We start from the raw sequence: 20,006 nt of genomic DNA, 5'->3' as shown, positions 1-20,006 counted from the left end.
CAGTTCCAACTAAATTTGTTGTCTAGTAATTAGGACATCTGACTTTCTTGATTTCAACAAAATCGTTGTCGTCCAGCGGTTAGGATATCTGGCTTTCACCCAGGAGACCCGGGTTCGATTCCCGGCAACGGAAGTTTTTTTTTTTCTTTCTATTTTTTATTTACTTATAGATTATTAAACATAGGCTTTTTATAAATTATATTTTTATTTTAATTGAAATAATTAATTTCCTTTTATTAGAGAAAGTCATAAAGGAAAAGGCGCGAGATGTCGGAATGGCATCAGATTCGGATCCGCATGAAATTCGTGCCCTGGCCCAAAGCGAAAAATGGCACGGACCACGCTTCTCTCGCCACGTGACCCCACAACGCCCATCTCACGTGGCGCTTCCAACCCAGAGCCCACAGACCTGCCGCCATCACTTCCCATGGTTTCGCTGTTCTAAATAAAAAAAGTTCTGCTTTCCAGTTCCCATCACCGTGCTCGTTGAAGACGACATTCTCTTCCTCTCTTCCTCTCTTCCTCTCAGGTGATTTCAAATTTCTTCATCTTCTTCATACTCGGATTGCCAGCTCGGAATTGAACCTAACATTTCCTTTTTTTCTTTTTGTAATCGTCGTATATCTTTACATATTCCGATTCTCTTTTCTTCTTTTTCTTTTCCGAATAAGAATCTTTCTATATCTGTACTACATCAATGTTTTGATTCCTCTGGTGCTATTTCATATCGGAATTCGTACGAAGAAGTTTGGTCTTCTCAATGTTATGTTCCATTTTTGGTCGTCTTGGGATTTGATGCTCTGTAGTTATCAAATTTTGTGAGAACTATCAACAGAAGGAAAAGAAATCTTGATTTTCTATTTTCTGTAGTTGGATTTGCTACTGAGATTACGAAATTAGCGTTTGTTGCAGGTGACTTTTTATTGTTTGAAATGGCTTCTTCCACTCTAATCTCTGACTCCGAGGCATGGAAGAGCCTGAAGGTACTTGGATTGGTTGGAGTCAAGTTGAATTTAAGCTTCTTTTGTGGCATCATAATACTGAAGGTTATCTTGGCTGCAGGCTCATGTTGAGGACATTAACAAGACCCATCTGCGTGATTTGATGAGCGATGCTGCCAGATGCAAATCCTTGATGGTGTATGATGGTCTTAGCTCTTTTGGTTTCCTTGGAGTTCTTAGTTGATATTCATGCCGTCGCTTGGTTCAACCTTTATGATTTGTACTTGACATGTTTTAATTTGATTAACACGTTTCATTGACGATGCTATTGTAGTGAGTATGACGGTGTATTGTTGGATTATTCACGACAACGGGCCACTTCTGACACCATTGGGAAGCTCTTCAAGTTAGCAGAGGTGGGTTTTGTTCACTGTTATCACTGTGTAGTGGAAATTGTTGTTCTCTAATCTCTTTTCCCTTTTGTCCATTTCAGGCGGCAAATCTTAAGGATAAAATTAATCGGATGTTCAATGGGGAACATGTAAGTGCAGGTTTTCGTTTAAATTCCAAATTGTGCTATCAATTTTGTGGAATCAATAGTAATGATCTTGTAGTCTTCTTTTCTTTAGGAAGCAAATGTTGGCATTGTATGTGAATGAAAAATTATTTAAGTTGTCTCTGTCTTGTCCAAACGTGTCGAAAATCTGTATCATCAAGCATTTAACATTGCAAAAAATAGAAGATAACTGTTCTTTCTATCCTTGATTTTTGTGGCCTGTAGATAAACAGCACAGAAAATAGGGCAGTGCTGCATGTTGCTCTTCGTGCGTCAAGAGATGCAACAATACAGAGTAATGGAAAGAATGTTGTGCCTGATGTTTGGAAAGTTCTTGATAAAATCCAGGATTTCTCTGAGAAAGTTCGCAATGGTTCTTGGGTAAATATGTGTTTCTTATTATTTGTTGGCTCTAATACTCATTGCATTTCTAATACTTTACATGTATTGGTAGGTTGGAGCCACAGGAAAATCGCTGAAGGATGTTGTTGCTATTGGTATTGGTGGCAGCTTCTTGGGGCCTCTGTTTGTGCACACTGCACTTCAAACAGGTTGAAAAATTATTTCTTCCTCTTATATATACATATTTATTGTTATAGTCCATTGAGTAGAGTTGTCTCCAAAGTCTCTCATTCAATTAGCTCCTTCGAGTACGATCATCTCCTAAGTCTTGACTCATTCAATTGGTTCCTTTTACTTGTTTTCAACATGAGTCTATAGCTTATTTTCCGCGGTATTTTTCAGATCCAGAGGCTATTAAGTCTGCAGAAGGACGTCAATTACGTTTGTAAGTACTCTGTGACACTTCCTCTGTCAATGAAAAAATTGAAGCAATCTACTTCAGAGAGCCTGGGATTTCATCTTATCAGAAAAGTTGTAAAAGGAGTAGGAATATTCAGAATCACAAAACTTCAACTAGTCGATAGATGAATTACTAGATTTAAGATTTATGGTTCAGCTATTTCACCACTTTGTGCTACTGGAACTTGGGCTGAAAGAGTTCATCATTTCTATGCTTGGCTTGCAGTCTTGCGAATGTGGATCCCATTGATGTGGCGAGAAATATCACTGGTTTAAACCCTGAAACTACTTTGGGTAGGTTCTTTATTCATTGAACAGTATTTTTCCCAAGAACATTGTCATTCAAACTTCTACTCTTTATCGGTACCTTCTTTATTTGTTTTTACTTATTAAATATGCTTGCAGTTGTGGTGGTTTCAAAGACTTTTACCACTGCTGAAACTATGTTAAATGCCCGGACACTAAGGGAGTGGATTTCTGCTGCTCTTGGGTTAGTAACATTATCTACAATATCATTGTTAAGGTTGTTTTGGCATCTCTACTTCATACAGACATCGCATGGTATTAGCTTTGCAGATAAATTTGAGAGGTTAACATAGCATTTAGCATTGTATTTCTGCATTTAGGTGGAATGTCTCACTCTGGATGCTGCTGGATAAGTTAACTTATTTAATTGATCTCTTTTCTTATTATCAAGGATGGATTTGGTTTGAGCCTCTTCAAAGTGTGCTTGAATGGTCTTAACGTTGGTGCTTGAGTTTGAGCCTATTTTATTTGTTGCATCATTTAATTTTCTAAAACACTTATGTAATAAATTAAATATCATATATGTAAATTAAATATATAAACCTTTGATGTATTTTTAAATGGTTTTGTACATTTGACAAACGATAGAATTTCTTTTCCCTGACTTCATGGAGATAGAAGTATCATTTGTCTTTCTCATGGATGAAAGCTGGATTATGACACTTTTTCTTCAATCCCAGGCCTTCAGCTGTTGCAAAGCATATGGTAGCAGTTAGCACAAATCTCCCGGTATAATTATTTTTCTGATCCTTTGGTGCTGTTTGATGTGGCAACTCCATGCTCGATAACTTGCGTGTTTATTTTTCTCAGACATTCTCTTAGTTGAAGCCCTGCAGTCGTAACATTAAAAATCTTTTTGAGTTCACAGTTTAGCTAACTTATACGTTTGGAAATTTGTTATCCATTTCCCAGCCACTTGGTTAGCATTTTGGGAGCACATGTTTTTGTTTGAGTTAGTGTTTTGTTAAGTGAGAAGTGGACTATGGCCAATAGCCTTTTGGAACTTAAGCTTGGTGTGAAAATAAAGTATGGCCGTCAGTGAGGTGAGACATAATATCTAAAATATATGTAAAAAGAATTAATAGTTCAGAGCTCGAGTTAGACAACATAGCTAAGGATGGGAGCGTTATTTAGGAACCTGTTTAGAATATTCTCCGCAGCAGTCAATGTCTTGCGTCAATTATCATTCCAAAAGTAAATGGTTCTATCCTCACTCTAGCAGCTTTTGAACTAAAAAGTATTCAGTTATTGTCTCATACCATCCTCATATTCACATGTATAAGTTTCCTTTTCCTTGTGCTTTTTTCTGCCTTCTCTCATAGATTTTCAGCAGTATTCTTGATTCATGATTTTGCTGGTCCATTTGCTCCTGCTTTGAGTTAAATAATGTATTTAGGTTTTGTTCTTTGGATAAATTTTGTGGCTTTCCCACTCCCTGTATACTTAACAGTAGATTTGCTAATGCAGCTTGTAGAGAAGTTTGGAATTGATCCTAATAATGCCTTTGCCTTCTGGGACTGGGTTGGTGGACGATATAGTGGTAAACATTTCACGCTCATTTGAAATTCTTCCGTGGCTTTTATGCTTCTGTTGGCTATCTCACAACGAAACAGTTAAAATGCTGAAGTTCAATTGCAGTTTGCAGTGCCGTAGGAGTGTTGCCTTTGTCTCTTCAATATGGCTTCCCAGTTGTTGAAAGGTATAGTTCCTTTTCTAAAATATAGTTTTGCCCCTTGTTTTCTCGACATGAACAATTTTTATGCGTAAGGTGGAAACCAACCATTTATCATTCAAGTTATTTGTGTTTGTTTAGCAAGCGTACATAGTTAGAATTGGATGGATAAAGGTATTCGTACTTAAAGAAAAACTGAAGGACAGAAAATAGTTTATACCTATGTTCATAATCAAGAATTTCGTTGCTATTTCCACTGATTGTGGCCCATGTTCAAGTTTTCAGAATTACTTTGATCTGGATTTTTTTCCTCAATCAATCTGCTATCTGGTACCCTTTATTATGATCAAACACTTCAAATTAAGCTCACGACACTTTGATCTATAACGAAAGACGACAACAAAAGAAAGAACGATTTTTTTTTTTAACTTGTACTGAAATTTAGTGTAAGAAAATATATTCTATTAATATTTTTTCAAGTTTGAGATGCCTAAAGATGATGTATTTCTTGCCAACAGATTCTTGAAGGGAGCTTCAAGCATTGACCAGCATTTCTACTCCTCACCTTTTGAGAAAAACATTCCAGTAAGTCAGGGTGAAGCTAAACAAAGTAGTAGTTAACTTTCTGCCATTCTTCCTTCTTTCTTTGCTGTGGTTTTGTACGTTTTTGTGGTCTCTTTCTTTTGGTTTTGGTTGTAGTTCTTTGTGCATGCATTTGGTCAGAAGCTGTAGATTTTCTTGTCTGAAAATTTTAATAATATCCTAATTTCTTCAGGTGCTTTTGGGATTGTTGAGCGTATGGAATGTTTCTTTTCTTGGGCATGCTGCGAGAGTAAGTTCTTATGATCTTGTTTGTAGGGTCTGCGAGAATATAGTTTCTTTTGAAGTTTTAGTTATATCTTGTTTTTTTAATCGATTCTAATAGCATCTATTACTTCCCAGGCCATCTTACCTTATTCCCAGGCTTTAGAGAAGTTTGCTCCACACATTCAGCAGGCATGCAGCTAAACTCTATGAATACTTTTCTCCCCAGCGGTAAATTCTAAATGCTCATAACACTGTACTCTAGGTTAGCATGGAGAGTAATGGCAAGGGCGTTTCGATTGATGGGGTTCCACTTCCTTTCGAGGCTGGAGAAATCGACTTTGGGGAACCTGGAACTAATGGCCAACACAGTTTTTACCAATTAATTCATCAAGTATGTATGGATCTTGTTGTCAGTTATTGCTATAAATTGATTTCTAGTGTCGAGGGGAAGCCTGAAAGGGAAAGCTAAAGAGGACAATATCTACCGGCGGTAGACTTGGACTTGGACGGTTACATTTACATTTAGTTTATCTGAACTACTTATTTTTTAAAAATTTCAGGGACGTGTTATTCCTTGTGATTTTATTGGTGTTGTAAAGAGCCAGCAACCTGTTTACTTGAAAGGTATTAGAGCCCTGTTTTTGTTTAGTAAAAATTCGTGGAAGTGTGATCAAAAGAAAGCCTGAATAAGGCTTTCTTCTTGCTATATCTAATTTTCCATTTGTCACACAGGTGAGGTCGTGAGTAATCATGATGAACTCATGTCTAACTTCTTTGCACAGCCAGATGCCCTAGCATATGGAAAGGTCAGTTTTCACACTCTTCTATGAATACTCTGAAAAAGAGCCATCTTCTATCATGACAATAACATATGCATTAAAAATATTGTGAGATCCCACATCGGTTAGGGAGGAGAACGGAACATTTTTTACAAAAGTGTGGAAACCTATGCCTAGCAGACGCGTTTTAAAAACCTTTAGGGGAAGCCCGAAAAGGAAAGTCCAAAGAGGACAATATCTACTAGCGGTGGGCTTGGACTTTGACTGTTACACATATTATGATCGTATTTTGTATTTCTCCCTCCCCCATTTGTGGAAATCTGGGTGATAAATTATCATGTTCATCCTAAACTATGCCTTAAACATCCATTTTCTTTGTTTATAGACGCCTGAGCAATTGCACAAGGAGAATGTTCCAGAGCATCTTATTTCCCACAAGGTGACACTTTGATCATTACTACTACCTGTTCTTCTTTTGAATGGATTCGACAACCTAACTATATTCCTTCTCTTCAGACATTTTCTGGCAATCGGCCTTCTCTCAGCATTCTTCTTCCATCACTAAATGCTTACAACATTGGTCAGGTATGTCATCTGATACGCATTTATTTTCTTTCAAAATACCCTTTTCTTGATGCCATGACTAATTACACTTGATCCACAGTTGCTAGCAATCTATGAGCATAGAGTTGCTGTAGAAGGTTTTGTTTGGGGCATCAATTCTTTTGACCAGTGGGGAGTTGAATTGGGCAAGGTATGCTTTTCCAGGAGTTCATCATATCATAGGCTTTGCAATGGCTTCGGTTTCATTGATACTCATATATGTTATGTAATGTGTGGATGCAGTCACTTGCTACCCAGGTCAGAAAGCAACTTAATGCGTCTAGAACTAAGGGAGAATCAATTGAAGGCTTTAACCACAGTACAACAACATTGATGAAAAGATACCTAGAGGTATGATTATCCAATGAAGTCGCGGTCGATTTGACATCTTGATTGTGTATGAATCTCTAGAATGTTCATCATTAAAGCTCTATGATTTTGTTGATGTCTTATTATGCAGGCAAGTTCGGATGTCCCATCTGATCTTCCCACTCTTCTACCCAGAATTTGACTGCTGCTGGTGGCCTAGAATTTTGATATCAAATAACATAAACCAGATCATATAATTTCCTCCCCTCTTGCTCTTATTCAAACTACTTTAATGTATTGGTAAGTTTTTGATGAGTGGCTCATCTTTATGTCATGTCACAGCTTTAAATAAGCGAATTTTTTCTACATTATGCAATATGTAGTATTGCAGAGCCCACCACGATGGGGAACAGTTGCATTTGTCATGCCTTGAAAATGAAATACATTGTTGAAAGCGGTTGATTGGTTTCACTTTAGTTGCTATAGGACTTCTTGATTATATCTGGTTCAACCTAAGTAGGCATCTCATCTAGTAGTTGCAAATAGATGTAAATTTGGTAATTCGTTTATTGAAGTAGCAAGATACAGAAGAAAATTCTTTTTCGTTGTCTGATGATCATGCATTCAACGATAAACGATGCAAAATGGTAAAAAGAACTGCAAATCCGCCATTTCTAAGCAGGCATCTCATCTAGTAGTTGCAAATAGATGTAAATTTGGTAATTCGTTTATTTCAGTAGCAAGATACAGAAGAAAGTTCTTTTTCGTTGTCTGATGATCATGTATTCAACGATAAACGATGCAAAATGGGAAAAAGAACTGCAAATCCGCCATTTCTAAGCAGTTAGAGATTTCTCAAACACCTGTAGAGCCGAAGCCAGATTCACCTCGGAGAGTGGAATCCAAATCCTCGACCTCCAGCACCTCCGGCGTCACAATTTTCTCAAGAATCAGTTGAGCGATTCTGTCGCCCATTTTCACCTCGAAATCCGCATCAGAGTGATTGAACAATATTACTGCCAGGGGGCCTCTGTAATCAGCATCTATCACACCCGCACCAACATCGATCGCATGCTTCAAAGCCAAACCCGAACGCGGTGCTGCAAAATAGCGAAAAGACTTCAGTATCAGTCCAAGATTGCAAGAAAGATGTAAGATGGTGCGTACTTAGATTAGATTTAGAAGTACCAATTCGAGCGTAAGTTCCGTCCGGAATCGCGATGCTCAAATCAGTCGGAACCAAGCCTCTTCCTCGAGAAGGGATAATCGTATCTTTTGCACTATATTATCATACATGATAACGGTAAACGTCAAGAACCGAAACTTCCTGCACTAGTTCATGGACATAAACAGAATCACAGATAAGTCACCTGGAGAGATCGTAACCAGCGGAGAGAGCGGAGGCTCGCGATGGCAACACGGCATTATCGGACAGTTTCTTTACTCTGAGAAGCGTCGATGAATAGCTAAATCTTTCAGACTCACCGCTCTCATGAGCAAGCTTTGGTACCTTGGGCGACCGCAACGTTACATTGTCTTCTGAGGGGCAGTTCTGCGCCATTGTTAGGGTTCGGGAGAAATGAGAATTGAACCTGAAATTGACGCAGGTCTGTGTGGGGTTAGAAGAAGGCGAAACGGCTTTAAATAGAGGAAGACTAGAGTGCATCGTCGGTAATGGCGCCAAATTTTCCCTCCATTTCACTGCACGATAACCTATTGACATCGTACGGTGACGTTCTAGCAAGGCCCAAGGGAGAACTTCAATTCGGTTCGCTCGTTTGGACCCAACCCCGAGTGAACCGACCCGACCGGTTCGATTTTAGATTTAAAGAATTTTTAACTTTCCTTTTGCAGAGGAGACTTGGCGAATGAGGATAAGCTACGGGCGACGGCGAGGAGTGGCTCTGCAACGGACTAGTGGCGAACGACGAACTACCGGCGCGGCGAGGAGAAGTAACGAACGATGGTCTTAGCTGCTGCAGCGAGGAGAAGCTGCTTGCAGGTACTTCGACGACGAAGGGGCGGCACGGCGAGGAGTGCGACTGCCTGTCGAGGAGTCCGATGGTGAATGGCGAAGAACGAGTGCTGAGACCGACGAGGAGCGGAAAGAAAAAAATGGCGAATACAGCGGCGGAGCTAAGAATAAAAGGGCTCTTGCCTTCTTAAGGATTGTCACAGTTCGGTTCGATTTTCCCTAAACCGAACCGACCATTTATTCGGCGATTGGTTTGATTTTCTGGTTTTCTTGTGGACCCCTGGGGCTGGTACTGGATAGGGAAATGGGTGGTTTGGGCCTTTAAATGGGCCTGGATTAATGGTCTAATGATTTGGGCCGCTACTTGATTCACATTGGGCCGAACGATCTTCTTTTGCCTAGAGGACGTTTTTAGCTTTATCTTATTTCTTTACAAAAAGAAAAATAATAAAAAATAAAAATAAAATCAAATCCATTTTGAATTACGAATTTTAAAAGTTCGCATCCCATACTTATTTGATACTTATCTAATTAACACGTCACAGTAATATGTTAAGTAAAAGATGCTTGAGAGAGAAAAAAAACTAATATTTTATTGTGAGAGAGCAAACCATAAGATGAGTGGAATGAGCATGTCTAAATTAAGAAGAGAGTTGGCTGTGACTCTCATGTTGGCACAAGAGAAGCGACGACCCTCGAGTGGCGCTCATTCAACCACGCAATGGCCTAGACGAGTGCCATGATGCGACCGAGGTGAATGGTGCATCATCTAACATACCACACAGAGTGCACATTGAAGACAAGTTGAGACATAAGCAAGATAGAGACATCGAATAGACAAGAGAGACAAATATAGACTTGTTGAAGGGTCGGATACGGTCCCGAGCCTTAACCTTGAAAGTCGGGATTATGGAAGGAATTTGGGCCTGCGGTTCGGGAGTCAAGTCCGTCCATATGAAATATGAATGCTCACCAAGTTTAGTGTCAATCGGGCACCGTATGACCATTCACAAAAATCATGTCTATGCCTAGAATATTGAAAATGACTCAAAATATACGGGGTACCACGGTGTTAGCTGTCCAAGTCCCCGCAGTCGTCTCTATGAATGGGCGCGACCTTTGTGCACCAACCTTGTTTAGACTTACAAACTCATACTCTATCGCTCACATCAATGCATATAGGCCATGCTCGTCCCCACATCACGATAATATGTTGAATAATTGAATGAAACTTAAGGTTGTTCGCTCGATTTTCTTAGACGTGTTTATTTCATTTGTCGTAATGTTATTCGACCATCGTAACGTACGCGTCATCTTGGTCTTATTTGGACTCACAAACTCATACTATCTATATGGACTTAGTGCAGTCAGGCTCCTCCACGGACAATGAGAAGGACACGATCGTAAGAAGAAAAATTAAACAGTAATGAGACGACGTGTCGTTTCGTCTTAACCTAACGCCGTTATGAAATGTCTCTGTTTATCTGTTTTCTATCGCGTTTTATATATTCTCACCGTAACCTCATTTTTCGACTCTCACATCGTCCTAAGCGCAATCATCACCGAAGCATAAGAAAAAGGGTTTTCTTTGTTCTATCTATCCCGCGCTCTCTCTTTATCTATCTGCAACTCTCTCCGAGATCATCCATGGCCGGCCGCTTCGACTTTGGCTCTCGCCCCAATCTCTCTGTCTCCAGTCCGCTCCATGCTGCCAATGGTATTTCTCTCTCTCCCTCTCTACTTTACTCTAAGCTTAGACACTATTTTTTTCCATCCCTTTTTTGATCGTCATTCTTGGGGTTTTGTACTGTTTAGCTTAACCTAGCTGAGGGTTTTTATATGTCTGGATGTTTTCGGTTTAATCGTGTTTTGTGGGTGTGGTACTCGTCTGGCAGCGCTGATGGTTATCGCTCTTGGAGTTAGGGTTTTTTCGGGTATTTCGAAAATGGGGTTTCGATTTTTTCGGTTCTATTCTTAATTTGGCTCGTGGGTTTTCTTATTGCTTTGTTGGCGAATAAACAAACGAGTTTGAGTGTTATTGGTCGTTGTTAATTTCGAGGATTGGCTAATGTGGCTCTTGGCCATTTCCTCTCTATACTTTTTATTCCTTTTTTTTTCCTTTTGATGTAAATGAAATGCTGGTCTCGGAGCTTTGCTCGAGTCATTTTTATTTGTTCATTGATGTTGGAAGGTTCTACCTTTTTAAAGCTATTTGACAATTCACGATAAGCACAGAATTTGAGTTAATATTAACCACTTGGTTTTCACACAAGAACTTGCTTTCTTTTTGCGAATCGACAATCCTGTTGGTGCACGTTTTCTGAAGGATCTGAGAATTTATGTGTCCTTCCGTGCTACCAATACCTGTTGGAACAGTTAAACGCTCGACTGAATGTTAATATTGGTGTTCTTCGACATGAATTTAATTTTAATTTTTTTTCTGATGGTCTGTAGAATTCTGAAACTTAATCATCTGTAAGGATTTCATATTGAAGCTCTAATGATTGTCAGTTCAGGTTTAATAAGTGTCTTAACCGAGGTTTACAAATGATGTTTTGCAGCAGTAAAAGCTTCTCTCGTGAATTTTTGATGATTTTCTTTTTCTCTTCTCTAAAGTTTTTCGACTGTGGTTCTTTTTTGGTGCGGTGAACTTATTTTTAAAATGTATCTATTTGGATGGTGTTACATATCATTCTATTTGAATGGTTTTCAATTATAGTTTCACAGCGGGAGTACGACAAAGGGTGAGTAGTAACTTAAATATGAACTGTTGATACATGTGCCTGCAGTAATGGAATTTGAGAAAGTGATTTATATATACAGTTATTTCTATTGCATTGTAGCAGCATGGCGTGGTCCTTGGGTTAATTTGAAGTTCAAATATTTATAATTTTTAAACATTAAATGTCTCGACTATTTCTATTTACGGACATAATGTTGCAGGGTTACTTATTTTTAATATTTTTATGCAGATGTTCAGGGGTCTGAAAATCCAATTCCTCTTTCACCACAGTGGCTTCTGCCTAAACCAGGGGAGAGTAAGCATGGAATGGGAACTGGGGTGTGTTATCTGAACTCAGACCTTACAGTTTATCTTTACCACCATATGTTTGTGATATTTAACTGCAGAGGGACATTTGAGTTTTAAGTTATATAGTGAATCCACTTTTAGTCAGTCATAATATGTTAACTGTAGATCCATTCCCTATAATTCCTGATGGTTTTTCTGGTTCTCATTAAATTTTTATGTGCAGGAAAACCATTTCAGTCATCAACCTGTTTATGGAAACCGCATGGACACGATGAAGGGATCAGAGAATTCTGAGGATATGAATGAAATACAAAAGAAAAAGGAAATTTTTAGGCCATCCTTGACTGATTCTGAAATTGGTAGGCGTGACCGTTGGCATGACGAGGAAAGAGAAAATAGTTCTTCAGTGCGTAAGGATCGTTGGAGGGATGGTGAGAAAGAGATAGGTGATGGTCGTAAGATGGATCGTTGGAATGAAGACTCATCCACAAGAGTCTTTAGAGAATCTCGCCGAGGCCCATCGGAACGCTGGTCTGATTCAAGCAATCGGGATAATGTTCATTATGATCAACGACGTGAGAGCAAATGGAACACACGTTGGGGCCCTGATGATAAGGAAACTGAAGGCTTTCGTGAGAAGCGGGTGGACTCTGGAAGAGATGGTGATTTGCACCTTGACAAAAATTTCTCTCATGTGTCCAATTATGGGAAAAATGACAGGGATGGAGATCATTATCGCCCATGGAGGTCTAGTTCCTCTCAGGGTCGAGGTAAGGGAGAACCCCCTCATCACCAAACCCAAACTCCAATCAAACAAGTTCCTGCATTTTCCCATCGTGGACGTGCAGACAACACACCTCCTACCTTCTCTTTAGGTCGTGGAATCATCAGTTCTGGTGTAAATCCTCCCAATAGTATTTATTCATCTCCACATTCACTCGGAGCTTCCTCTGAGAAATCTGGAAGAGAGCCTTACTACTACAAATATAGCAGGACAAAGTTGCTTGATGTTTTCAGGACTACCAGTCTGACATCACAGCAAACTTTAAAAGATGGATTTGTGCCCGTGCCTACTCTTACACTGGATGAACCGTTGGAGCCTCTTGCTCTTTGTGTGCCAACTACTGAAGAAATGGTAAAATACTGGTATCTACTGTCATGTTAAGTATTCATTCTAGCTGTTCGAATGACAACTTTTTTTTCTTTCTTTTTTAGACTTTCTTGAAGGGGATTGATAAAGGGGAAATTGTCAGTAGTGGTGCACCTCAGGTGTCAAAGGATGGTCGAAACTCATCAGAATTTATGCAGACTAGACGAACAAAACTTGGTGTTTCACCTTCCCTAGGTTCAAAATGCTTCCCCTTATTTTTTATTTATTTTGGTGCTTGGTTTTTTGATCGAATTTGAATAAGTAGTGGGGAATTCACTACCTTGGACCCTGTTTGTTTGAGCAGGCAGTAGAGAGGATTTACCTCATGGCTTTGATGATTGCAATGATGATAAGGATGATAGCACCACTAAACCTGGTCACACAAACTATTCAGAGGTCACTACCGAGAGGCAGTTGCCATATCATAGGCCCCTGGCACATGCTAGTAGCACCTTCAAATCTGAAGGTACGTAACACCTTACCTGGAGGGTATAAAAGGTTTGGAATGTTACTGTTGCTACCTGTTGTCTGATTGATGTGGGTAGAAATGTTTTTAGTGTTATTTTAATTTATCTTAGTTAAGGCTCTATTTTACCACAAAGATCTTAGTTGGAGAGGATTTTCTTAACTCTTTTTGGGACCTACCTTTTTTGTTCTTTCTTAGAAATTAATGAAAAGCTGTGTTGCTTCTGGTTTTTAAATTTTGTTGGTTTTTGCGGGTATATCTTTTCCAGTTATGGAAAGCTACCCTTGTTTGTCAAAATTCAATTTTCTGCATGGACTGTTTTCTCATTTATCTCTGAAGATGTTTGTACAATGGTCGTATTGTGCAGCTTTCAGAGAAGATGACAATGCTATGAGAAAAGCAGATGAGGGGCCTGTCAGTAGGGAATCTAGTGTTAAGGGGGGTACCAATGTTCAACACGGCCGTACATGGGATGCCTCATCACTTGAGCAACTCCTGAATACATCCTTACCTGATTGGAGAGACAATCCTAATAATATCAACTCAGGAACTCCTGACAAGGGTCTACAGTCTTCAAAGAATCTTAATGATGGGTGGGGAAGTAACTCAGCCACTCCATCTTATCCGAAGGAGAATCCCAAATGGCATACCGGGGATGAATCCATCCTTAGAAGGCAGCTTTCAGGGATTTTGGACAAGGAACAACTAGCAAGGAAAACTGTTCAATCTGCTCCAGAGGATTTGCAATTCCATTACATTGATCCTTCTGGTGCAATTCAGGGCCCATTTAGTGGGGCTGACATTATTCAATGGTTTGAGGGTGGGTATTTTGGCTTAGATTTACCTGTCCGTCTGGCAAATGCACCAAATGACTTGCCATTTTCAGCACTTGGTGATGCCATGCCTCATTTACGATCTAAAGCCAAGCCACCACCAGGATTTTGTGGACCAAAGCAGAATGAATTCGCAGATACATTAGGTAACGCTAGTATTGGTAGCTTGGGAAAGCTTCATACTGGTTTGAATGAGATTGATCCTTTGAGGAATGAGACAAGGCATAAACATGGCTCAACGGTTGAAGCTGAAAACAGATTTCTGGAGTCACTTATGTCTGGTAATATAGGTTCTTCACCTCTCGAGAAGAGTGCCTTTTCTGAAGGTCTGTTTTTGTATGTGAATAAAGAAGATTGTTATATCGCTTTCCTTTGAAGTTCTTTTGCATCGTTGTTATAATTCTTGTTATAATATTGTAGTGAGATATAAATTGATAGTGATGCTTATTGTGTAGGCTTGCCGGGATATTTTGGAAATAATTCTAATAATTTGCCTTCGTTGGGAATAGACAATGGAAACAACCTTTTCCTGTTGGCCAAAAGAATGGAACTTGAGCGGCAAAGGTCTTTGTCCAATCCTTATGCATTTTGGCCTGGTATAGATGCTTCATCCAAGGTATCTAAGCCAGATATTGGCCTAGATGATCCAATTCAGCAAGCCAAACTTTTATCTTCAATAATAGACCATTCTCGCCAAACTTCTCATCCTCAAAGTGCTGATATGTCGGCCATTCTGCAAGGCTTGTCTGACAAAGCACCTCCTGGCATTAATGACGTTGCTGGCTGGTCAAAATTTGCTTCACAGTGTGCTCCCGATCCTCTCCAAAGTAAACTTGACTTGCACCATGATCTTAACTTGTCTTCGCAGGCACCTTTTGGTTTCCAACAACAGAGATTACAACCACAGCCGCCGTTGACAAATTTGCTTGCTCAAGCTACTGATAATTCTACCTTAACTCCAGATAAGTTTCTTCCTTCCAGCTTATCTCAAGATCCACAACTGATAAGTAAATTGCAACAACAGCACCTGTTGCAGTTGCATTCGCAAGTGCCTTTCTCTGCACAACAGATGTCATTGTTGGACAAAATTTTATTACTTAAGCAGCAGCAAAAACAAGAGGAGCAACAACAGTTATTACAGCAGCAGCAGCAGTTGCTCTCCCAGGTTCTATCAGACCATCAGTCACGTCAGCATTTTGTCGATCCATCTTTTGGACAGTTGCACGGCGCTCCTATACCTATTGGAAATGCATCTAATGATCCATCACAAGTCCAGCTATCACGAGAGAAGTTTCAGATTGGTTCACAAAAGCCCTTAAATGTACTAACTGATCATGCGACTACCTACGGAAATATTGCTCTGCAAGCTACCCAAGGAGCCAGTTACAATGTTAATTCAGAAGATCCGTCCCTTATTCTTCCACCTCAAATGTTTGGAAATGTTGTTCAGCAGCAGAAGAGTTGGACTACTGCTATCCCCGAGCAGCTTAATGATACTCGTCCGAAAGATGTTATACCTGGATCTAATGTTGTCGAGGGCTCACTTTTGCCTGGGATGTCTAGTAAATCAAACGAGGATGTGAATCTTGTACCGAAGTCATCTGATAGCCACACTATTATTAAAACTTCGGAAAAAATATCGGAGGATGTACCAAGGCTGGATGCAACTGTCACATCTTTTGCATCTGTTGATGCTACTGTGGAACCTCTTCCTCTCAAGAACGCTGAAATCTCAGTTGCTATACCACCACCAGCAGTTCATAATATTGAAATTTCCGTTCCCGACAGTGTACCTGCTGTGAAGGTTCAAGAAGCTAGTATGCCTATGGAAAAGCTGGCAAGGGATGCAAGCAGAGATGAAACCTCCTTGGAGGCAGAAGTGAAAAATGTTGAGGTACAAGAACCTAGAAAATCTTCTGATAAAAAGACCAAGAAGCAAAAATCTTCAAAGTTGCTGTCCTCTGACCAGGCCAAGGACTCTAAGAATTCTGGTATTCAGCAGTCAAAGCAATCAAAAAGTGGGAAATCAGAAAATGATTTGAAATTGAAGTCAGATAATATTGTGGGAAAATCAAGTGACACGGCTTGCTCTCCTCGGAAGATCAGAGATGGGGATGGCAAAATTGCCATTGTGGATAGTCAGCTAGATCAAAGCTGTGCCTCTGCTGTAAATTCCTGGAACGATGGTGAAACTGTTCAAGTGAGGGATGAGTCCAGACTAATTGGGTCTGATTCTGTGCTTAATTCACAAACTCAATCTAGTCAAAGAGCTTGGAAAATTGCTTCGAATTTCAAGCCAAAGTCTTTATTGGAGATTCAGGAGGAAGAGCAGAAAATGGCACATACCGAAACTGTTGTATCAGACATTTCAACTTCTATCAACACAATGAGTTTATCAACTCCTTGGGCTGGAATCGTCAGCAGTTCAGACCCAAAAGCTTCCAGAGAAATTCATAAAGATTCTGTGAATTCAGAATCAAGTGAGAAACATGAAAATTTATTGACTTCAAGAAGTAGAAAGAGCCAATTGCATGATCTGCTGGCTGAAGATGATATGGAAAAGTCTGGTGCAGGTGATGTTCGTGTTTCTGACACTGTTCAGATTGCTTCTTCTCCTCAGGTCATGGCCGTGCGAGCAGAACCTATGGATGAAAATTTTATTGAGGCAAAAGACACAAAAAAGAGCCGCAAGAAGTCTGCTAAGGCTAAGGGTATTGGTACCAAGGCCTCCTCTGCAGTCCCTTCTGCTGATGTGCCTGTTGGTTTAAGTCCCGTTGAGAAGGGGAAAATCTCCCGCCAGACGCAGCAAGAGAAGGAAGCAATGCCCGCCATTCCTTCTGGGCCTTCTTTTGGTGATTTTGTTCTGTGGAAGGGAGAAGTTGCTAATGTGGCCCCTGCTCCAGCATGGTCCAGTGACTCTGGGAAGGTCGCCAAACCCACATCTTTGAGGGATATTCAGATGGAGCAGGAAAGAAAAATCTCTGCTGCTCAGCATTCTCAACAAATCTCTACTCCCCAAAAGGCTCAGCCTACTCAGGTTGGTCGTAGCAGCCGCACTACTACTCCTTCCTGGTCTCTCTCTGCATCTTCCCCATCGAAGGCTGCATCATCCCCCCTTCAGAATATTCCTACTCAGTCAAAACATGGAGGTGATGATGACCTATTTTGGGGCCCCATTGAGTCAAAGCAAGAGAATCAGCGGTATGGTTTTACCCCCCTCTTCTGGGATCTGTGTATACTTTGTAACAATGTAGCTTTTTTTTTTCCATTGTAGCCACCATTGCTGCTATATGATTCTGGTTTTCAAGGGAAATAAAGCAATGTTTTTGTTTTCAGGGTTGATGTACGTCCTGGGAGCCACGGAAACTGGGGAAATAGGAACACCCCTGTAAAAGCAGTAGCTTCAACTGGGTTGTTAAGCCGACAAAAATCATCTGGTGGCAAAGCTGACCATCTTTCGTCCTCGCCTGCACAATCATCTCAGAAAGGCAAGCAAGATCCAATTACCAAACATTCAGGTTAGTGTTTTATGGTTTTTTTTCCCCTAAAGGTATCTAGGAAGGGTTTGGGTTTTTTTTTTTTTTTTTTTACCCTTTTTCTTGCCAAAATCTTCTTTGGCATGTATAATGATAAAGTTTTTTCCTCACCTTGTAGAAGCTATGGGCTTCCGTGATTGGTGTGAGAATGAATGTGTAAGGCTCATTGGGACAAAAGGTATCTTTTCTTGCCTGGTTGAAGATAGACATAGACATTTTGCTTATGAATTCATGTCCGACGAGGCATGGATGTGAATGCATTATCGTTTCTTATCTTGAAAAAAAATGTCCTACGAGGATTGGATGCTTATGGTTTGCACGATATTTTTGATATTTGACATTTCTGAGATTTCGTCACACTGGAGTATTAGATCACTCACAGAGTGGCACATGGACATGACAAAATATTTGAGAGAACTAAGGCCTTTTTATTTTAGATGATAAACATCCGTTAGGTATCATTTTGTGAGACTTCTAGATCATTGGGAAACTAATTTACAGTTTTCTTTTTAACTTTGTAGTTAATGTTTGCATCACTAGAAACATCTAACTTGCTTTTCCAGAGTTTCACTAGAAACATCCGTTACAGTTTTCTTTTATTATATATTAAACGCATCTATCACGATTAAAAATGCAACCTTTTAAGCATATAAATACTTGAACGTGTCATTCTTTCTGAAAATTATTTGTCATGCTTTATGTTTATCTTTTATTATTAATGGAGTATGAACTCTATTTGCCTGTTCTAGACACGAGTTTCCTGGAATTCTGCTTGAAGCAGTCAAGATCTGAGGCAGAGCTGCTTTTGATAGAGAATCTTGGATCATATGATCCCGACCACGAGTTCATCGATCAATTCCTCAATTACAAGGAGTTGCTCCCAGCAGATGTTATTGAAATTGCATTCCGAAGTCGGAACGAGAGGAAGGTATCTGCAATGGCTTCCCGAGATGTGAATTCCGGCAATGCTGGTGGGGGGGATCTGGACCCGGACGTGTCTGCTGGCCGAGATGGGTCGGCGAAAAGTGGAGGAGGAAAGAAGAAAGGAAAGAAAGGAAAGAAGATCAATCCATCAGTTTTGGGGTTTAATGTAGTTAGTAACCGAATCATGATGGGTGAGATTCAGACGGTTGAAGATTAGTAGGAAAGAAAGAGAGCAGCTTTGGAGGCAAATGTAAATAAATGCATCCAACTTTGTGTAAATGGATTTTTTTTTGTACCTCAATTACCACCACCAAAACATCATAGAGATGCAGCAGCAGTGACTATTTTTGTCTGTTGCTCGTCGATTTTGACAATTAACTGTCTGTCTTGTCTTCTTAGGTTTGTTGTTTTATTGGGTCTGTCTGTCACAAACATTTTTGAGCTGGATTGGATTTAACCTAACCGAGGTAATTTATTCTTCTTTGTGTTTCGCTTCCTTTGTTGGTCTTCTTTTTATGCATAGCGCAGCAGTGGTCATGGAATGTTCCGATGCTTAGGCATGCAACTTCAATTCTTTGACTTCTTTTAGTGTATAGTTTAATTTGTGAGCTGGGCTGGTTCTGCTCCATTTTCATAGCCTGGCCTAGTCTATTGAGTGTTAGCAAAAGGCTGTATTTGATTATGTATGATGTGTAGGAGCCTCGAACTCGATGCATAATGCTGCTGCTTGTGATGGGTTGTGTAAAGTGCCATGCTTACTAGGGAGGTGTTCGGAGGCCGTGGTTTGAGAGTTGGGTGTTGGATACAACCACTGTTTTACCTTTCATTCTATTTCACTATATCAGTAATAACGATTGTACAATACTTGTTCTACTTTAGAGTTGGCCGTGTAAAATTTGGTCTTCACGAACAATAGGCTTGAGCCTCAGGCACGTTTGAGAGTAAGAGCGATGAAATATGTTGAACAACTGTTTTGATAGCATATAACTCGGATTGAAGCACCGTTAGATATGATTTTGGTTATTGATCATACACCTTTCCAATCATACACCTTCCCAATCATACACCTTTAACACAACAATATTAGTAAGTGCATACCTAACTTAAAAACAAGTAAGAAAGAGTTTGGAACAAGCATGATTAACACAACAATATTAGTAAGTGCATACCTAACTTAAAAACAAGTAAGAAGGAGTTTGGAACAAGCATGATCGAGACATCCACTTTTGATAAGTATAGTTGTTACGGCTGCATGTGGCCAAAAAAAAAAAAAAAAAAAAAAAAAAAAAAAAAAAAAAAAAAAAAAAAAAAAAAAAA

At 39.7% G+C, this 20,006-nt stretch overlaps 4 protein-coding genes and 1 non-coding gene across 11 annotated transcripts in view; 3 read left to right on the top strand and 2 right to left on the bottom strand.

Moving 5' to 3' along the window:
• The first annotated feature begins 61 nt into the window (after positions 1-61).
• On the top strand, positions 62-133 carry TRNAE-UUC. The gene has a single exon. It is a non-coding gene; the product is annotated as a tRNA-Glu (tRNA).
• Positions 134-416: 283 nt separating this feature from the next.
• On the top strand, positions 417-7,245 carry LOC111805518 (glucose-6-phosphate isomerase, cytosolic). 3 transcript variants are annotated; one of them, XM_023690627.1, is made up of 24 exons: positions 417-518; positions 910-983; positions 1,063-1,139; positions 1,276-1,357; positions 1,435-1,482; positions 1,723-1,878; positions 1,952-2,048; positions 2,242-2,284; positions 2,525-2,592; positions 2,704-2,788; positions 3,285-3,333; positions 4,072-4,144; positions 4,243-4,303; positions 4,795-4,861; positions 5,052-5,108; positions 5,219-5,272; positions 5,346-5,474; positions 5,644-5,707; positions 5,816-5,889; positions 6,248-6,301; positions 6,379-6,447; positions 6,527-6,616; positions 6,709-6,816; positions 6,926-7,245. In XM_023690627.1, the coding sequence occupies exons 2-24, from the start codon at positions 933-935 to the stop codon at positions 6,974-6,976; spliced, it is 1,707 nt and encodes a 568-aa protein (XP_023546395.1). In that variant the 5' UTR covers positions 417-518; positions 910-932; the 3' UTR covers positions 6,977-7,245. The 3 variants fall into 3 exon arrangements, with proteins under 3 accessions (XP_023546395.1, XP_023546396.1, XP_023546397.1); XM_023690628.1 differs by having other exon boundaries at positions 482-529; positions 913-983; XM_023690629.1 differs by lacking the exon at positions 417-518 and adding an exon at positions 721-818 and having other exon boundaries at positions 913-983.
• Positions 7,246-7,450: 205 nt separating this feature from the next.
• LOC111805519 (deoxyuridine 5'-triphosphate nucleotidohydrolase) lies at positions 7,451-8,486 on the bottom strand. Its single transcript, XM_023690631.1, is given in 4 exon segments — positions 7,451-7,874; positions 7,963-8,054; positions 8,145-8,435; positions 8,437-8,486. Coding segments are annotated over 4 exon segments (663 nt in total). The 5' UTR covers positions 8,472-8,486; the 3' UTR covers positions 7,451-7,629.
• Positions 8,487-10,295: 1,809 nt separating this feature from the next.
• On the top strand, positions 10,296-19,185 carry LOC111805921. The gene is made up of 10 exons (XM_023691215.1): positions 10,296-10,466; positions 11,722-11,810; positions 12,004-12,915; positions 12,996-13,125; positions 13,235-13,396; positions 13,764-14,555; positions 14,685-17,430; positions 17,566-17,747; positions 17,884-17,943; positions 18,515-19,185. Exons 1-10 carry the CDS (start codon positions 10,397-10,399, stop codon positions 18,904-18,906), a joined length of 5,535 nt encoding a protein of 1,844 aa, XP_023546983.1. The 5' UTR covers positions 10,296-10,396; the 3' UTR covers positions 18,907-19,185.
• Positions 19,186-19,487: 302 nt separating this feature from the next.
• Positions 19,488-20,006, bottom strand: part of LOC111805922 — a 1,829-nt gene continuing 1,310 nt past the window's right edge. For 2 of the 5 annotated variants that reach the window (XM_023691220.1, XM_023691221.1), the window contains exon 3: positions 19,773-19,937. In XM_023691220.1, the coding sequence (XP_023546988.1) occupies positions 19,932-19,937 (6 nt within the window). In that variant the 3' untranslated portion in view covers positions 19,773-19,931. The other 3 variants (XR_002816718.1, XR_002816717.1, XM_023691218.1) reach the window with 3 other exon arrangements.

The sequence above is a fragment of the Cucurbita pepo genome, chromosome LG11 (genome assembly GCF_002806865.2).
Source record: "Cucurbita pepo subsp. pepo cultivar mu-cu-16 chromosome LG11, ASM280686v2, whole genome shotgun sequence".
NCBI lineage: Eukaryota > Viridiplantae > Streptophyta > Magnoliopsida > Cucurbitales > Cucurbitaceae > Cucurbita > Cucurbita pepo.
This window is presented reverse-complemented; position numbering and strand designations above follow the sequence as displayed.